The 18,957-nt window shown below is 43.7% G+C and overlaps 1 protein-coding gene across 17 annotated transcripts in view; it reads left to right on the forward strand.

The window, feature by feature from the left end:
- Nucleotides 1-11,708: 11,708 nt before the first annotated feature.
- Nucleotides 11,709-18,957, forward strand: part of RBMS3 (RNA binding motif single stranded interacting protein 3) — a 1,332,425-nt gene continuing 1,325,176 nt past the window's right edge. For 16 of the 17 annotated variants that reach the window (XM_078072625.1, XM_078072633.1, XM_078072638.1 and 13 more), the window contains exons 1-2: nt 11,709-12,022; nt 12,945-13,192. In XM_078072625.1, coding sequence (XP_077928751.1) covers nt 11,860-12,022; nt 12,945-13,192 — 411 coding nt within the window. In that variant the 5' untranslated portion in view covers nt 11,709-11,859. Of the gene's footprint in view, nt 12,023-12,240; nt 12,395-12,944; nt 13,193-18,957 lie in introns of those variants that run through there. The other variant, XM_078072637.1, reaches the window with a different exon arrangement.

An 18,957-nucleotide genomic window follows, 5' to 3' on the forward strand; every position in this document is an offset into this window, starting at 1 on the left:
ATGAATGAATGAGGTAGATATTGTGCTTTATTTTCTCATTTAAGGAAGAAGAAGTAAATGAGTCAGGCTCATTATACACTCCTGGGAACTTTGGACCGTGGTTGAGCAAAAGTCCTGCCCTCATGAGAAGACCCTGGTTGGCCTCATTTTGGGTTGTTGATCAAAATCTAGACTTCTGACTTCCTGTACTACACTAAAAGCATAGTGGAGTTTTACCATTTAAGTATACTGAGGGAAGACCAGACCCCTAGAGCTTGTCCCACCTACACAGTAGATTACCTAACTTGATATGAAGTTCCTATGCACCCTGGAGTTTGGGAAAGGCAGCTGAGGGTTGCAAATGGAGCCAGCAGCATTCTTTATCAATGTGTCCTAATATATCCCAACTAGAATCTCCTCTATGAAATGTAAAAGTTTCAGTGAATGGATCTTTCAAGAGTGGATCCATTAACATTTTAAATTTGCAATTAAAATGGAATCTAATAATCCTTAATGCATTATCTATAAATGTGATAAGTAAGAGCTTGGGGTGATTTTAGCATTTAGTCTCCACAGCAACCCAAAGATATAGGAACAATTATTGTACCTATTTTACAGATAGGGAAACTGAGGCTCAGAGACATTTAATAATTTAGGTAACTTTCCAAAGTCACACATCTACTGGTGGTGGAGTTTGGATTTGAAATTATATGATCAGACATCAGGGACTTGTACTTTTAATTAATCACCTCTCTGAAGCTTAGCCACCAGGGAGAGCAACATGGGCACATTTTCAGTTCTTTTTATTGATACTGTGTCAACAAAAGCATATGAGGTTTTAACTATATAAATAAGCTAGCAAGATATGAAGCATCAAATATTTAAAACTAAGAATCTGGAATATAAGTAAATATATAGAGAAAATATAATTCTTCTAGCTGTGTAAGGCAGAGGTTATTATTTGCAATGTAATGGCAAAAAAACCCTGAGATCAGAGAGAGGTGTGCTGAATTGTCCAAGGTCATAGAATGGTTGAGGTGGGATTTGAAGAAGAGCTGTCTTACTCTGAAATCTTCATGGGGCCTCAACTGTTGGGCACTGGTAAGGCTCTTACTCAAACTTGTCATGGGAACATAGAGCAGCAATGAGCTTAATGCCAGAAATCCTGCTTCTTACTTACCATATGACCAGAAGACAAGATTGAGTCAATGATCTTTGCCACCCAAAGCCAACTGTTCTGGTATTAAAATGAGCTAAGAACCACAATGAGATTCCACTACGTACCCATTAGGGTGGCTATTATCAAAAAGACAGAAAATATGAAGTATGGGCAAGGATATGGAGAAATTAGAACTCTTGTGTGTGGTTGGCGAGAATGTACATGGTGCAGCCACCAGAGAAAACAATCTGGTCGTTCTTCAAACAATTAAAAATAGAATTACCATATGATTCAGAAATTCCAGTTCCAGGTATATGCCCAAAAGAACTGAAATCGGGGACTCAAATCAGGGACCCATGTCCCTAGCAGCATTATTCCTAATAGCTACGGGTCCATCAGCAGATGAATGGATAATCAAAATTTGGTATATACACACAATGGCATGTTATTTATTTATTCTTAAAGAGGAAGGAAATTTGACACATGGTACAACATGATGAACGTTGAGGACGTTATGTTAAGTGAAATAAACTAGTCACAAAAGGACAAATACTGTATGATTCTACTTACGTGAGGTACCTAGAGCAGTCAAATTCATAGACAGAGGGTAGAATGGTGGTTGCCAGGAGTGACCAGGGTGGGGAGAATGAGGAGTTGTTTAATGGGTACAGAGTTTCGGTTTTGCAAATGAGCAGAGTTCTGGAGATGGACGGTGGTGATGGTGTGCACATACATGTATTAGTGTCATCGAGCTACACACTTAAATACGGTTATGATGGCAAATTTTATGTGTGTTGTATAGTAATTGAAAATAACTTAAAAAAGCGAGCTAGCTAGGTGTAAAAGTCAGGGTCCAATCAGGAACCCAGACGCCCCTCTAGTCTTTCAAATGGAAGCCATTGTGATAGAATTGTTCACACACGGCAGCCAGAGGGTGTGGAAGGCACCAGAGGTTCATGGGATCAAGAGGTTGGTCCCATCCCTAGGGCTGGGAGCCTTCGGGGGAGGGGGCTGTATTACCTATTCCTAGAATCTGGGGCTATGTGGTGGGATTGAGAGACACAGAGGGTGCTGCTGCTGAATTCAGCCAAGGCGGAGAGATGGAAGAAACACCCCAGTTTCTCCCCTCCTTGTACCCTCCCTGCTTTCTACCAGTGCCTCCCATGGACGTAAACAAACCAGAGACAAGTAAGCAAGGGAGCCCAGAAATGCAGTTCCTGGTGACACAGAGCAGAGCAGGGGACACAACAAATGCAATGAAGAAGACGTTTGTGGGCAATCTGGCAAAATACCAGCACACAGGGCCATGCAAGATTTCTTTCCTTGTCATTAAAAAGCTCTCAAATTCCTGTAAAGACTTTAAAAAAATCTCTCTACATTGACTTTCAAACATTACAATGCTCAGTGATATTGGTTAATCCCAACTAAATTAATTTACCTTCCACAGGTTAGACACATTCAAAAAGAGTCTATGGAGAAATATGTTTGAACAGAGGTTCAGTTGTGGGTATTATTCAATGCTTCAGAGACTGTCTCTTGGCAGACCAACTGATAGTCATCCTGAGCTAAATGGTATTCTATTTAATTTAAATATACATATATATTTATGTAAAAATATAAATTTTAATAAAAATATAAAAATAATACATTTATGCAAAGATATAAAATATATTTTAAATTTATAATTATAAAATATATAATTATAAATATATAATGATATGAAATTTATTTATATATATATCTGTTTGCAATGTGTGAGCTCTGATGGAATAAGACTCCTATTATTCCTTTAAACTCACTGCCTTCTTCCTTCACTCACCCAATTCTAGGATAGAGTTCCTTTTCCTTGCAACCTCCACACTCTGCGGTGTACTTGGAATATAATGTTTATGACAGTTGTAACTTTTGGTTGATTCAACTTTTTGTTGATGTGTCTATTCTTTCTGCAAAAACCTATAAACTACTTGAGAGCAAAGACAATGTATGTTTATATATATAATGTTTCATACATATTTATGTATGTATGTGTACTACTGTATCATTATCACTAATAACTAACAATAACTGATGCAGGGCCAGTTATATAGTAGGTACTCAATAAATGTTTTTGCAAGGATGAATAAACTACCTGATGAAAAAGAACTGACAGGTTAGAGCAACGGAATGTGGGGCCACGGGGACAGGAAGAGTAAGAGCCGCAGGTGAGCTGTTCAGCATCGGTGACTGGGAGGGATGATGCTTGGATTTAAATGAATTCGGCTTTTGAAAAACTTGGACAATCAAACCTGGGGAACTGGCTTTCAGAAGAGGTGTCAGGGCTTGGAGATAAAGATTTGAAAGTCCTCTTTATAGTGGAGGAACTAGGCTGTGGCAGCTTGTTTTCTGCACAGATGGCCGAAACAGCGTTTCCTCCTGTTCTGTAAGCTCCTCTGGTACCTTCCTCTTTCCCCATCAAGAGGCGGGGTCTCTGTCACCTTCCCTTGAACGTGGGAGGGCCTCAACCGACAGAATAACAGAAATGACCCTACGCGACCAAGTACTTCTGCCTCCCTTTATTAGGTTCTCTTTGGGAACCCAGCCACAATGCTGTGAAGAAGCCCAAGTAGGTGAGGCCCATGTGGAGGGGAGGGGAGGCCCTGAGCTCCCAGACAAGAGCCAGCAGCGGCTTACCAGCTCTGGGCGTGAGCCATCTTCAGTGGATCTCCAGCGTGGAGCAGAGGTGAGGTCTGCCCACCAAGCGCCATCGGCAATGCTGACGTGTACACAACATAAATGATTATTTGTGTTTCAGGCACTGAGTTCTGCGGTGGTCTATTATGCAGCAATAGATAATTGATATACATAGGTAGTGAAGGAGCATGCAGTTTAAGCCAGCCAGGCCTGGGTTAAAACATCTGATCCTGCTCACTACCTGAAACAGGTTTTAGGCCTGTTTCCCGGACTGGCAGAACCTCTGTTCCTCGTGCATCCAATAGGATTAGTAACGGCTGCTGCAGAGAGCAGTTATAATAATTAAAGAGATGCCATCAGTAAATGTCTAATGCTCTGCTTCATCTCTCTGGTGGTGACAGGGAGCACTATTTCTCCAAGATGAGCAAGTTGAAGTTTTGCGAAGAGAGAGTATATGTGGCTTAGGGCAGGTCATTTGGAGAGGAGTAAAAAAAGAGTAAGAAAGACAGTAAGGAATAGTCCGAGGCTGAGGACGGAATCAAGACTGAGTAGCTTCTTGAGAAGGTTGGAGTGAAATATGAGACAGAAGGCCAGCTAAGATCAGCTGGAAAGGTACTGATTTCGGCAGCGGGGAGGTGACCGGTGACCCAGAACACAATGGTGTAAAGAGAGCAGAGCCCGGAAGCCTGCGAGCCGAGGGAGTAGCGAGAAGAAGCAAACAGTTGGTGTTTACTTATGCCTTAATTTCTAAGCATGTATATGGTATTCTTAAAGAACATGAGAATACTTTTCTATTAAAATGGTATATATCACCCATTCAAATTTCAGTCTCCCTACCAGAGTGGTCTTTTGCTCTAAAAATACATCCAGGTGAATCTTACAACTCATCACCACCCTCTATTGGTTTTCCCTAGGAGCTCATTTATTATATTTATGGCTGTCTCTGTGGCTTGTTTCCTGTTTTATATTTATATTCAGATTCTTGGTTTTCCAAAATGTCTTGCCTAATTACGACTATAGTTGTGCACGTTGCTTATACTCTGCTTCCAAAATGAAAAGCACAGTGTACAGATAAGGACATAATGACCCGGAGACCAATGGCCATATCCAAAAATAGGAGAGCTGCTATTCAACAGATGAAAATGAAAGCATATTATTACGAACTACGGAGGGTATCCTACCCTCACTTGATTATTGGTTGCTTTCATTATGTACTTAACTGGTCAGAAAATATCTACTATTGTTATCTCAGATCTTGAACTGAAAGGAATGATAGGTCCCTCAATTAATCAAAAGGGGAATGGAGGCTCAGACAAGGTACTTGAACAAAGTTACGGTTATTTACCTTCCTGCAATCATTCAGTGACGTTGATACGAACATGTGACCACAGTAAGTCCATGGTGAAAACCTAGTTTCAAAATAGCCTGTTCTTGTTTTACTTTTTTGAGGACTAAATTTTCCAAGATGAGATGCAAAGTCATTTCTGAGCCGTCACATAAAAGGTCTTTAATATTCATTCTCAAACATTTATTTAGTCCCACCATGCGCAAGGCACTGCATTAGGTGGGTCTTCTAAAATACACTACACAAGCGAATGAAAGATAATTTCTGGTGTAAAAAGCCAAATTATGAAAATGTAATATTTATTAGGCACTTGTAAGATAAAAGGCACTTGCTAGAGCAGCACCTCTGCAAGCTTTACACCTCTATAAAATGTCTGGTTTCCTCAGTTGATTCTAGCATGATGCTAATGAGAGCCAGGTCAGGAGTTTTAATTCTTGACAGCTTTGTAGGAGGAATGTTAATTCTGATCAACCACATCTAAGACCCAGTAAGTTAGTTCCCACAAGTGAGGGGAGTGTGACTGGTAGAGCAGGTCGTGGCCTGGTGACCACACTGGACCAATGAGTGGATCCAACAGGCAGGAAATGGAGCTGTCCAGGGTGGGCTCCCAGAATTCCCACCCACCACAGGAGGTACCAGGCAGTGAGGAGGATCGGGACAAGGGACGTGGGACCTGGGGCTGATAGTGAAGCAGAATTTGTTTGGGGGGTTTACCACTTCTTCCCTACTTCTCATGTTTCTTACTATATGTAGGGAGTTCAAGACACTCCTAGCATCTCCCCTTTTTACTCTCGGTCCTAGGAGAGGTATCTTAACTGCCCAGTGAATTTGGGAAAAATGAACTGAGCTTACTGGCCTCTTCCTTGTACCTTCTGGGAGCTAGCTGCCGGCAAGGCACACACAAGAAAGCTTGCAATAGCCCCACAAGACTGTGACTGGGTGGATCTGTCCGCCTGACCCGGAGGGTTCAGAAATAGGAAGATCATCTGCCTTCAGATGCAAGCTACCTCCTCCAAGCTGCTCTTTATCAGTAACAAAGGTGGTATTTTGGCACTAATCAAGTCTGGGAGCAACTTAGCAAAGCCGGCATTCTGTACAAGATACCGAAATCCAAGCAGGCGCTCTCACTAGGCAGACGGGCTTCAATATTGCCAGAGCAGAATGTGACTGCTCTTAAAGCTGCAGTGTTCTGGAGTATTTTCAGGTGACCCAGAAATTAAAGTTCAGAATCCCTGGAAACCTTATGTCTATAAACTACGCCTATAACTTTAGCCAAGAAACACGTGCATGTCTGAACAAGGGCGGGGGAATCCTCCAAACATCGCCTACAGCAATGATTAGAGCATGTGGCTTAATTTTTAATCAGCTGAGTTGTTAGGCAAGGGCTATCAGCAAAGTGTATAAACACAGAATGGGGTTTGGCCTTTGTTGTCCATCGGGGGAAGGGAGTAAATATTTTCTTTTTCTTTCGGGGTTACTCTGCCTCCTCCCTTCTGAGGTAGATTGATGTGGATTATAAAGAAACTTGCCCTCACTTTCTGCAGAAAAGGAGTCTGGTGGAGGGGATCTGAAGACGCTTGCATGAGAGTCAAAACGAGTTTTGAATGGCCTCTGAGTTGGCGGCCAACCTCCTGAAATCATATTGTCTGAAGTCCCTTGGAGTTTCTTTTCTGAGGACAACAACGGCAGTCTATTTATTGGTTTCAGTTGCTATGAAGTGACCGTGCTCAGAAGTGAGGCTGTTGCCCTTAGCTACACATTTCTTTGCGGGCATAATCTTGTATCACACAGTACCAGATCAGCAGCTGGGCAAGGCAGAGACCCTGATGAAATATGAATATGATGATGATGAAATATTTTCCCAGTGTGAGCTTCCTTTTATAAGATAGGTTGTGGTTAATCCAGCTTGGAAATGACACATGACCTTTTCAAAGGAAAGGGCTGACTTTATTTGAACACTGTCCTCTTCCCTCTCAAGTAGGGATTTGCTTTTTTATTTTGAGATGTGTCAGTTAAAATGATGTCCTCTGAATAGTCTTATTCCTGATCGTACCCACCTCACGGGGTTGTTGGGTGATTGTGGGGGATGATGTATGGAGCGTACTTGATAGCTGGTAGGCAGGGCTGGTATAACTAACGGTGGTTGCTGCTTGTTGTTCTCATCGTGGGAAGGGAAGACTCAGGATGCTGGTGCCTGTCTTCAGATAATGAGTATTTTTGTTTCATACTCTCCTCCCTCCATGCCCATCCCCCCCTTCCCTCCTATCCTGTCCCATTCCACAGATTAGATATTTACATTCTGGGTAATTGTGGAGTACATTTCTACTTTGAATTTCATTTACTACCTTCTGTCACCTAAGCTCTTTGATCCCTCCTCTGTTTTGTATCTCATCTTCCATTTTGAGAGGAATCTTCAAGTTTTGATATTTATTTTCAACAGAGATCCACTCTTAATTTATGCAACTTTCCATTATGCACCAATACGATATTGGGGGAGGGGGTATCTTCATGTATCTTCTACCCAGAATCTATTTGCACTCTTTTGTCTCCTTTTCTTAAGGCAGTTCCAAATGCACCCCATGTGTGCTGACGTTTGAAAAGGCTGTAAAATTAAAGCTACGTAATTATGAATACCAGGAAAAAAGGTTTTGACAACTTTTGGTGGCATTTAATTCAAGTTAAACTCCTCTCATTCAAAATAATAAGCATAATGTTACTTATTATGTAAATGAGGTGGCAAGGCAGATGTTTTTCATCCTGATGCATTCACTGGGGATTAATACATACAAAAACTGAGCAGGAGGGGCTGTGTTCAACCTGGGAATTTGAATAAGGGTTGAGCAACGGGAAGGATGATTACTCTAGAGCTGCTCTGTTCGATAGGGGCGCCAATAACCACATGAGGTTATTTAAATTTGAGTCAATTAAAATGAAATAAAATTAAAAGTTTTTCACTCACATTAGCCGTAATTCATATGCTCAATAGCCACATGTGGCTGGTGGTGACTTCTTGAAGAGCACAGATATAAAACATTTCTATTATTTCAGAAAAGTTATGCTGGACAGTGCCGCTAATCACAGAGAGATTAAAACAGCTAGGGATGCCTGTGGATTCCTCTTCTCCATTGGAACTTTACCCATGAGGTTCTCTACAAACGTTCAGAAAGGGTGTAGATCCGTAAAGAGCTAAGAGATTAAAGAGTTATGATCAGGTTGCTGCGGTGCTTCTTGAACTTTAAATGTGCAACCATATCACCTGGGGATCTTCAGGTGTAGATACTGAGTAGGTCTGGGGTGGAGCCTGAGAGTCAGCATTTAGATCTGGCTCCCAAGAGCTGCTGCTGCTGGTATGGGGACCACACTTGGAGAATCACGGCTTTACAGTGATTTCCAATCTTGCCTAGATAGTAGCATTATTACTTGAGTAGGTTTAAAAACCACTGATGCCTAGCTCTCACCCCCAAAAGATTCTGATCGAATTTGTCTGGGAGCGGGTAGTCTGGGCATCACAGATTAAAAAAAATCCCCAAGTGATCACTCTCCTGGTGATTAAAATTTAAGAGCCATTAATGATGATAAAGCAAGTCTGTTAGGTCTGAGGACCTGAAGCACTGGCTTCACCTGGAAGTTTGCTAGAAATGCATATTCTCTGGCCCAGATCCTGTCCTGCTGAATCATAACCTGCATTTTCAACAGCTTTCCCCAAGTGATACCCTGTACGTTAAAGGTGAGAACTACTGTACTGGATAGCCTTTTAAAGGAATAATTCATTGATCTACCTCTATGCACTTTAAAGAAATTCTTTCAAGTAACAAGTTCTGTTAGTTCCTAAAAATACTGAGGCATATAATTTAGTCCATCCTTATGCCAGATTACTGAAGCTTTATTAGATTTTCATTGCACAGACACAAACTTGGTGGTTTCTGCTTGCGTTGTAGCAGAAGGTATCAATAATCCAGGCAGAGCGGAAACTGTGCACTTTCAAGTCTCAAGCAGAAGGTCAAAAATAACCAAAGCTTTTAAGGAACCAGTTCCACATGTTTGCATAAAATTTATTATTCTAGATAAATTGCTCTTCCCTTTTTAGGTTAATGTCTTTTGATGTGAGAAAATTGTATACTTCTAATCCATTACCAGATACACAACATGGTTACATTCTTAATTTATGTAACTGCTCGTTATGCAACACAAAGATCCTGGAGGGGAGGGCAGGAAGGGACAATAACGTCTTGATCAAGGGGGGGAAAAAGTTTCTACGATTGTGTTTTCCTAATAAGTCTCTCCCAGTAGTATTTTAGGGGAATAGTGCCAAAGATAATTATAATGTAGAAAGGCCAACTACGTGATGGATTAGAGCAGTGCTTCTCAAACTTGCATGTGGTAGGAATCCCTTGGGGATCATGTTAAAATGCAGACTATGATGCAGTCAGTCTGGGGTGGGGCCTGAGACTGCGTGTCTAACAATACAGGTGTTGGGATGCTACCGGGCCATTGACCACATTTGAGTAGCAAGGGGTTAGATGGTTCTTTCAGGACACCTTTTTGAGAACTCTCAGCTCAATGACTCAAAACATCAAATGGTCTGGTATAAACAATAAGAAGGGTGATTTTGTTGAAAGTGCTGATTTGCTAATTTGAATCATCTAAAAGAGAGACATCAAAAGGTCAGAATTAGGGCGCCTGGGTGGCTCAGTCGTTAAGCGTCTGCCTTCGGCTCAGGTCATGATCCCAGGGTCCTGGGATCGAGTCCCACATCGGGCTCCCTGCTCGGCGGGAGGCCTGCTTCTCCCTCTCCCACTCCCCCTGCTTGTGTTCCTGCTCTCGCTACCTCTCTCTCTGTCAAATAAATAAATAAAATCTTTAAAAAAAAAAAAAAAAAAAAAAAAAAAAAAAAAAAAGGTCAGAATTATTCATAGATAGATCCATCATTATCGGGAGGCTAATCGGGAAATGAAGTCATTTAAGGCAAAAGCAAAATAGTAACACAAATACCTCAGATGACTACTAGGGCAAAATTTTCAAAATGTTGCAAGCTGTCTGCATGCTTGAAGTAGCAATTTACATGCATAATTAGGTGCAATCAACAGTTTTGAAATGTAATATATTTTCTGAGCCCATATTTACTTACGACAGATGCAAAAAAAAATCTGTGTCCCCAAAAAATAGAAGGGCAGAGAAAGAAAAATATTTGCATTTAACAGTGGGACTCTTTACAAGCACATGCCTAAATTTAGAACAAATTTAGTTGAAGTATTGTATCTTTATTTTGATTTAATCTTCATTTAAGCCTTGAAAGAAGTTCACAAACACATTTGGAAGTGACAAGCATGTAAGAATAATAACTTACCAGTCAGCTGTTCGAGCTCCTGTTGGACCTGACATGTAATTTTTACTTCTACACTGGGGAAGGAAAATCTGACATACTCAAAACTTCATTGCACAAAACACCACACTGACTTTCTTCCTGTCGTCAGAAGGGGCTTCATTCTTTGAAGATACAAAATATCTTTTAGAATAATTTATATAAAAAGATTAAACTGACAATTTCTTCTTCCTAAATCAAGGTCCTCAGATGAGTGCTCACCGTGCATTTCTATCATCTTACTATTTTCAGCCTAACAGGCAATGATTGTGGAGTGCTCACTATGCACTAACGCACACTGCTAAGCACTTTACACACATAATCTAATTTACTGTTATAAAAATACCGTAAGAATTGATTTATTACAATATACTGGGGAGGAAATGGAGAGTAAGTACTTCTTTGGAGGCACAGAGCTCTATATGTTTTTGGCTGATGTATTATTAAGGGTCATATGCCATACAGTGAATTTCAGACTAATGCAAGCTCATTTTATTTTTAATAAGTTCCCAACTTAGAAAATGAGCTTGAAATCTGGTTTTTAGAAATTCTGAAGAACAGCGAATGAGTAATTCAGTCCCCAAACTTTTTTCTTTGCAAGCGCATGTTCACATTGCAATATCCAGATTGGCTGTCTACACCGCTTAAATTAAAGTGGCAATTAATTTCTGTCACATTTACAGGCAGAATCAGAGATTAAGAGATTGAATTGAAGGATAGGACCTAATGATACGTTCTTGTGTAGCTGCATCTATTGAGACAGTGTCTTGATCTGGAAAAGTTGTCTTAAGTTAATGCAAAGCAGTCACGAACAATGCAATTTTCTAGTTTCACTGGGTAAGCGTTATCTGTGATACGTTATATGTTATGGAAAAAAGGCCACCCTCTGCTAAGAAATGCATGAATAGTTCATTTATCTGCTGATCCATTTGGGGGCATTATGGAACTCAAAGCCCAGAACAATGGGCTCTATTTAATATTAAACAGGTTCTTAATAACCTGCTATTTCTCTCCATAGCTGCTGGAGGGTCCGTCCTGGACGTGGAGTTGCAGTTAGCAGGTCCTGCGAAGTTGTAAGCTACACCCAGGACCAAGTGGTGTTAAATTTAGAAGTCATGCTGATCACCTGACTGTCGGTGAGCCCCGATTTAAGAATTTCCAAGTTCTACCCTTGTCACCTCTATCTATCTGTATTTGCAGACGCAGCTCGTTGCTTGGCCTGGGGTCACCACCGGAACCTCCTGGAGACCTGCCCTGCGGAGGACGCCCTTCCAGCACAGGAGAGCTCGCCACTTGGGAGCGGCGGCGCCCAGTTGGCGCCCACCCCGGGGCACACTGCAGTCAATGCCTGGCGGCGCCTTCTCGCTTCGCCCTCCGCCTCCCCCATCGACCCTCTCTGGCCGACCTTTACGCCCAACTCGGGCGCGCTGCGAGCCTCGCGTCCTCGCCGTCCACGCGGGGCCCCACCCCTTCCCGGTTCCTGCCCGCGATCGGGCCGGAGGCGAGGGTAGGTCGATTTCCTGCCCGGAGCTGGCGGCCGGCTCCGCTGCTTCTGCGCTCCAGTTCTCCAGCGCGGGGCTGTGTGGCGCGGAGCCGGCGGCGGCGGCGGCGGCGGAACCGACCGAGGAGCGGGAGCCCGGGGACACACTCACGCACGCTCCGGAGGGCTGACCCCGGAGACACGCTCGGCGCGGGGGGCGGGGCGGGGAGGGGGGAGGCCGGGCCTGCGCCGAGGTGGGGGTCGCCGGGGCTTGGGGGTGGGCGCACCGGCCCCCAGCCCTCCTTATGCTCCCTTCCCGCCGGTCCTCGCCGCCACCACCTGGCGCAGGTCGGAAACCCCTCCTTTCCTCGGCTCCTCGGCGCCGGGGCGAGGGCAAAGGTGAGGGGTCGGCGCTTGGTCAGCGGGCGGGGATGGTAGGGCTCACTCGCACCTGGCAGCCCCTATTCCTTGTCCGTTTCGCCCGGCCGTTCTTCCAGTAACTTTGTTCCGGAGGCTGGAGGGGAGGGGAGACGCCGAGGGGCCCCAGGAGAGGCTGGAAAGCACCGCGAATCTGGAGGCCCGGTTGGAGAGCAAGTCCCCGGGCGGCCCCGGGGCTGGGCGCGCGGCTGGGAGGCGTCGCCGCCGCCGCCGCAGCCGCCGCCGCCGCCGCCGCCGGGATGCGCTCTGCTTAGCGGGGCTGCCGGGGGCGCCCGAAGGCCACCGCTCCAAGGACACGCGGCCCCCCGCTCCCCGCGCGCCCCGGCCCAGACGCCGCCAGCGCCCGAGCCGAGCGGGCGAGCGGAGCTGCGGGGAGCGCGGGCGAAGGGCGGCAGGAGGGAGGGCGCGCGGGAGGCGGCCCCTCCTCGGCGAGCCATGCGTGCCACGGGCAGCTGAGGAGCCGCCGGGCGCCGCTGCCAAGTCCCCGCTCCGCTTTTGTCTTGCCCTCCAGTGAATGGGAAGATGGAGATGGATGTTGAGGGAGTTTCTCCGCGCCCGGAGCCCATCCCCCGCTCCCAGGGGGCTGGCGGAGCCTGCCAGGCGCCGCCACAGCCGCCCCAGCCCCAGCCCCAGCCCCAGCCCCAGCCGCAGCCGCAGCAGCAGCAGCTGGCTCAGGATGAAGTGCCCGGCGAGAGTGCAGGCGCGGAGGACAGCGACGATCCCGAGGCGAGACCCAACAGCGAGAAAGGAGAGAGCAAGGTAGGTCCACAGTGTTGGAGCTGTGACACCTTTTGAACAAAACCGAGGATCTCTAGTAGTGGCTGTCACTTTAACCCCTCCGCTCCCCCCACCCCCTTCCCTCGTTTGTGTGGTGGTGGGGGTTGCAGATGTGGGGAAGGCGTGCGATTGAGGGGAGTCGATGGGAGAGAGTGACTTTCCGAACTGGAAGGCGTGTGCAGGAGTCTGTCCTGGTTTCCGTATTCAGAGGTGTGTGCAGAGAAAAGTCTTCTGGTACATGCGATGTGATGCCCAGGGTAGAGCACAGCGCCTCGGGAGAGCCGTGTTGAGAGACCTTTGCTTGCCCACACAGTATAACCAAGGCTTATTTAGATGATGTAGGTCAAGGGGAAGCGTGTCTTCAGGAGCTGCCAAGTGGCTTCCGAGACTCCTTGGAGGGAGGTGACATCAACCTTAAGATGGCAACAATGGGAGCAAAGTTTGGCTCATTTGCAGAATGGAGAGCGCTGCCTAACCCAGCTCTAAACTCGAGGTCCTCCTCCTCAGCCGGCACCCTCCTAGCTAGGAGGGCAGGGACCAGGTGCCTGGAAGCAGATGAGCCCTGGAAATCTTTCGCAGCCCTGCTGTGTCATTGTAGACCAGGGGATAGCTACTTCTTACTGTGGAGAGGGGAGTTCTTCAGGTAATTGGATTCCAGTAAGAAATTGCTCAAATGCCATCATTCTCTGGTGCTGATGTTTCTTCTGTTGAGAAAATTGTAAAGTAAAGGAAACTGCATAGAAAATACTGCCTTGGTAATATTATTAGAGTGTATTTATAACAGCTTGGTCTCTGAGCATAGTCTTTTCCCATTCACGCCCGGAGTTCCGTTTTGTGGAAGCTAGCGTTGTTTAGTTGTATCTGTGTAAAGTGTACACATGCATTTGTTAATACGTTTTGAAACTGACTGCTAATGTTGGGAAAAAGTTGGTGTGACGAATCAGGATACCTGAACCCAAGAAGGGTCAGTCAGTATACTTTGTCACTTTTGATCGCTTAGAAATGTGCAAGAAAATAGCTACTTCGCCTGGTTAGAGGAGAATTGCATGTCATGAGTGCTCCTTCTAGGAGTTGCCTTGGTTTCTGTTGGACCTTCCCGAAGGTCCTAGTGGATTAAACAAATATCTGAAACACGTTGGGATCACGTTGAGTGTTGCTGTTCTGTGTTTGGAGACAGGCTCACTTAACAAGTTGTTATTTGCAAATGTTCAAAATTGTTTTGCATTTTGAAACTGAGGTAAGGATTGACATTGTTGTTTATCTACCCAGATCGATATTGTAATTTAAATGGCAGGCTACCATGGAACTGGAATTTGAACACACACTAGACTGAACCGGGGTGCCTTACAAATGCATACAAGATTTACATTGTAAAAACTATGATGAATTTTAATATTCTGATATCCTCAGCTTTCAGCTTGCTCTTGATTTCATGAATATTTAATTCTGTCATGACTGCATATTTACTACTTTAAATGACTGTGTGCGCTCAGTTTTATGAAATGACCGTAGCTGAGTATCGTATCACCGAATCGAACTTTAAGTGTCTTTTGCAAGATAGGTGTGGGGAATAATTAAAATATACAGCCAGTGCTGCTGTTTCCATATTGTTGGTTCATATGCCCTGAGCATGAGAAATTCCTGCCATCAGCAAAAATCTGTGCTTATTTGTTTCCCTTTGATGCACCATGCAGACTGTCTAATGTTCTACCGGTTGTGAGGAATAAGGAAGGCAATGCACTACAAAATTACAGCAGGTGAAGACAGGCCTGAAAGCGGGTTGATTACATATCGCTAATTAGCATGTTCAGATAATTGAGTATTCCACTGATGTGATTTGCTTTACGTTTGTCTGCAATTTCTTGAGGTGGAAACAAAATACTACCTTTTTCCCTCCAGGTGTTTGCCTTAAAAAATTGTGTTGCAGGGCGCCTGGGTGGCTCAGTTGGTTAAGCGACTGCCTTCAGCTCAGGTCATGATCCTGGAGTCCCAGGATCGAGTCCCACATCAGGCTCCCGGCTCAGTGGGGAGTCTGCTTCTCCCTCTGACCCTCTCCCCTCTCATGCTCTCTCTCATTCTCTCTCTCTCAAATAAATAAATAAAATCTTTAAAAAAAAAATCGTGTTGCATCCTTCTCTTAAGCCAGAAATCAGCTGTGTTAACCCTTCGTTTACCTCTGGTACTCTCCTACTGGCTCTTCTGAGTTTGAGGACGGTTGCTGTGTTTCAGACTTTAATAACTCTTTTTGTCTTTGATGGGTACTAAGGCAAGTTATAAATTGATTTTTCTCAACAAATCCTGCTTTCATTAGTGGGAGGGCCTTTGGGTGTCTGACCAAATTATTCTACTAAAATATAAATGGAAGACAAAGTGGGATAAAGTGGAATGTGGTTTTACCAAGCTGTTTGGGGTGAAGTGGGGCTATTATCTTGATAGGATTTAAACACAATAATGTACAAATGTAATGCAATGAACTATTGTATTTTCTTTTCACTCATAAACATAATGAAATATGAATTTTGAATACTTTACTATTTGTCTTAAATCTTTCTCGGAGCAAGGGTACTGTAAATAGGATGTCAGTGGATAAGGCTCCCCTCCGCACCAAATAAAGTGTCCAGGGAGTAATGGCATTTTTTTTTTTTTCAGATTCTGATTTGGGGGCCATGATTTATTTTCTCATGAATTTACCTCAGTTGTCTTATCGGAAAAGAAATCAGAGCTTAGTGCCAGATCAGCTTGTCTCCTGAATTGCAGGTGCACCGTTATACATCCTCAGAAAGTCTCTGAAATAGGAGGAAAGGTTAGAAAACTGGATCAGTCAAAGGATTTTTTACACCAGAGTTCCATGATGTGACTGGCACTTTCTGTTCCTAGAATAACAATGCCCAATTCCTCTCTACCAACTACTCTTCAGAGAAATGTTAAAGCAGCTACATGCTGCATATGCTTTGATTCCATGAATTGACATAGACCCTAAATCGACCATTTATTCCTCCTCTGTGCTTTCAGGCAGGTTTATATTAAACTTTTACAAAAACCAGTTTCCTCTTCTTGCAATGTCATCCAAAGACAAGGTGGTCCCCCCTTTGGGGACCTACTGAGATATTTCCTCACCCATTATCTCAAGCACTTCTTCCTCGTATCAGAAAAGAGTTTCTCTAAACTGGACAGAACTCTTTTCTTCTGGTCTTGCAGATGCATGGTCATGCCCTTAAGTAAGAGACCTTCCTGTCCTTGAAAGAGTTCTCCACCCTGGATTTGATCATCCTCAAAACTTTCTTGCAGTTCTCTGTAGGCCTTAGATATTCCATTTCTTAGGGCCATTCAAAACTTTTCTGCAATGCTTTGCTTATGCTAAATAACTCTTGGATAAGTATTTCTGAAACTTTCTTTGGAAAAGTTAGTGTTCCTTGTGTTGAGGACCAGCACCCAGTAATTCACTCCATCTGTGATAGCTAGTTACTTATACAAATGTGTGAATTCTTCCCCTGATCCCAGATGAGTGATGTAAATGATTCTGTTTTGCTTTAGCTTCATCTCATTCATGTATTCTCCCCTTTTCTTCCCCTCTCTTTCTCTCTCTTTCCCTCCCCACCAAAACACACACACACACACACACACACACACACACACACACACACACACACACACCATTTACTGCGAAGCGTATGTTTATGGCCCAGATATGAGGTATCATGACCAAGCTCTCTTCTTTGTTCAGTTCTCGTTAAAGCCTTGGTTTGCAAAATATGTTCTTGTGGTTTTGGACTAGAGAGACTCTGTGCTGTTGCTACCAATGATACTTCACTGATGAACATGACTCAAGATTCTCATTTCAGCAGTCGTGCTGTCCTAAATCGTCAGTCTTAAAGGTGGTTGCTGTAGGGAATCTCTTACCCAGCCTGTCGGTACATTTTTTAAAACCTTTAATTTTGAAATGACTAAATTTATAGAAGATTGCAAACATAAGACAGAGAGTTCCCATATACCCTTTACCCAGCTTCCTCTAATGTTAACATCCTTCTTAATCATGCTATTGTGTATATCCCAATGAAGAAATTAACTTTGGCACAGTACTATTAGCTCAACTTGTCCAGTCAATGTTTGTTGAATGAATTTGCAAACGTATTGATGTTTTTCATTTTGTCCTTCTAGGGTTTAAGACTTTCTTTATATCTGAAAGGTCTTTGAGAGAGTATTTAAGAGCCAGATTTGATTGGGGTTAACTATTCCCCCCGTTTTTCTGGTGGGTAGGAGCAGCTTGCGAAGTACAAAGGTTGAGGTCCCCGGAGCTCTGCATCCTGCTGCAGTGAGCCCTATGGGAGTTACAACTTTGGCAAAGCTCTTGAGTGCTGTTAACTTATGGGGAGTGATAGTCTTCTTTTTTATTTTATCCTGAAAAACATTCCTGTGCCAGGTAAGATAGGGTTTGTCAGTACACAGAGGACAGCAAAGTCTCAAGTGGCAAGTAGAGGAGAAAAGGCAATTGATAAAATCAAGACAGTTCACTTTGATGCATAACCCCTTGGGTGTTTGTTTCTGGCCTGAAAAATAATGGAAACCCCCTCATGTTTGTATTGTATTAGCCAGGTGAACTCTGATTTCCAGCACAGAAGCAGAAACTTGCCCACATTTGACACGATGTCATTGTGATTAAGAGTGTTGGCTTTCTGATTAAGAGTGAAATCAGAAAGACCTGCATTTACTCTTGGCTCTGTCTTTCACTGGCTCTTAACTTCAGTAAGATCCTGACCTTTCCAAATCTCAGTATTTTCATCTGTAAAATAGGAATAACAGTTATTATTATATAGCTTGAATGAGATAAAGTGTATACAATTTGTAATTCAATGTTTCATAGGTACTGATTGCTCAGTAATTGTTAATAATAATTGTGATCATTATTATTACCTTTGTGATCCAGGGTTCTGAAAAGGATAATGAGCTGGGGCTCCAAGTCACCTAGAATTTCCAGTTTGCCAGAGGTTGTGGGGTTGGAAGTGGTACAGACAATCAAACCAAGTTGGTGCTCATTGACCTGATTTTGCCCTGTGGGCCTTGAGGTCTTTTCCTGGTGGGCGGGAGGTTAGGAAAGAGTTATCCTTTATCTTGACTTGTCAACACACCTCTCCTCTCTTATCGGGAAAGCCAAGGAGGACCAGGATAGAAGGCCCCCACATCCCAGTCTAAGCCCCAGGGGTACATGCAATAATAAAATAATAGAATAAATAATAAAATAATAAAGCAAATGCATAGCCCTGCTTTTACACATGACATTTATGGCTTCTTGGGAGAAGTAGGTGGCATGTTTTAAGACTTAAAAAAAAATGAACTAAAAAGTTGTATCCTTTAGGGCTCTTTGTTTGCAAGCAACAGAAACTGACTTTAATTTGAGCAAAAAGGTATTTTATCGTAAGGTTGTAAGGTAATCGCAGAATCAAAGGAGAAATGATAAAACTGGTTTTGAGAAACACTGAAGCCGGGGGATCTCAAAAAATCTAAGTTGTACAAAGTGAAGAAAGGGCTCTCAAGGGCACTGACACAAGAATAAATTTCGGCCATCTTTTTGCGTTTCTGTCACTCTACTCAAGAGCCAAAGTCCAGGGCAAGGTTATCCAATGTACCTTGCTTGGATCAGATATCTGCCTCTTGGTCAGGGAAGAGTGGGTATTACGTTGAAGGTTCTTGCAAATTTTATTCTTTGGAAGGGGTATAGTCCCTGGAGAGGAAAATCAAGGTGCTGTTAC

Source organism: Halichoerus grypus, chromosome 1, assembly GCF_964656455.1.
Source record: "Halichoerus grypus chromosome 1, mHalGry1.hap1.1, whole genome shotgun sequence".
Classification (NCBI taxonomy): Eukaryota; Metazoa; Chordata; class Mammalia; order Carnivora; family Phocidae; genus Halichoerus; species Halichoerus grypus.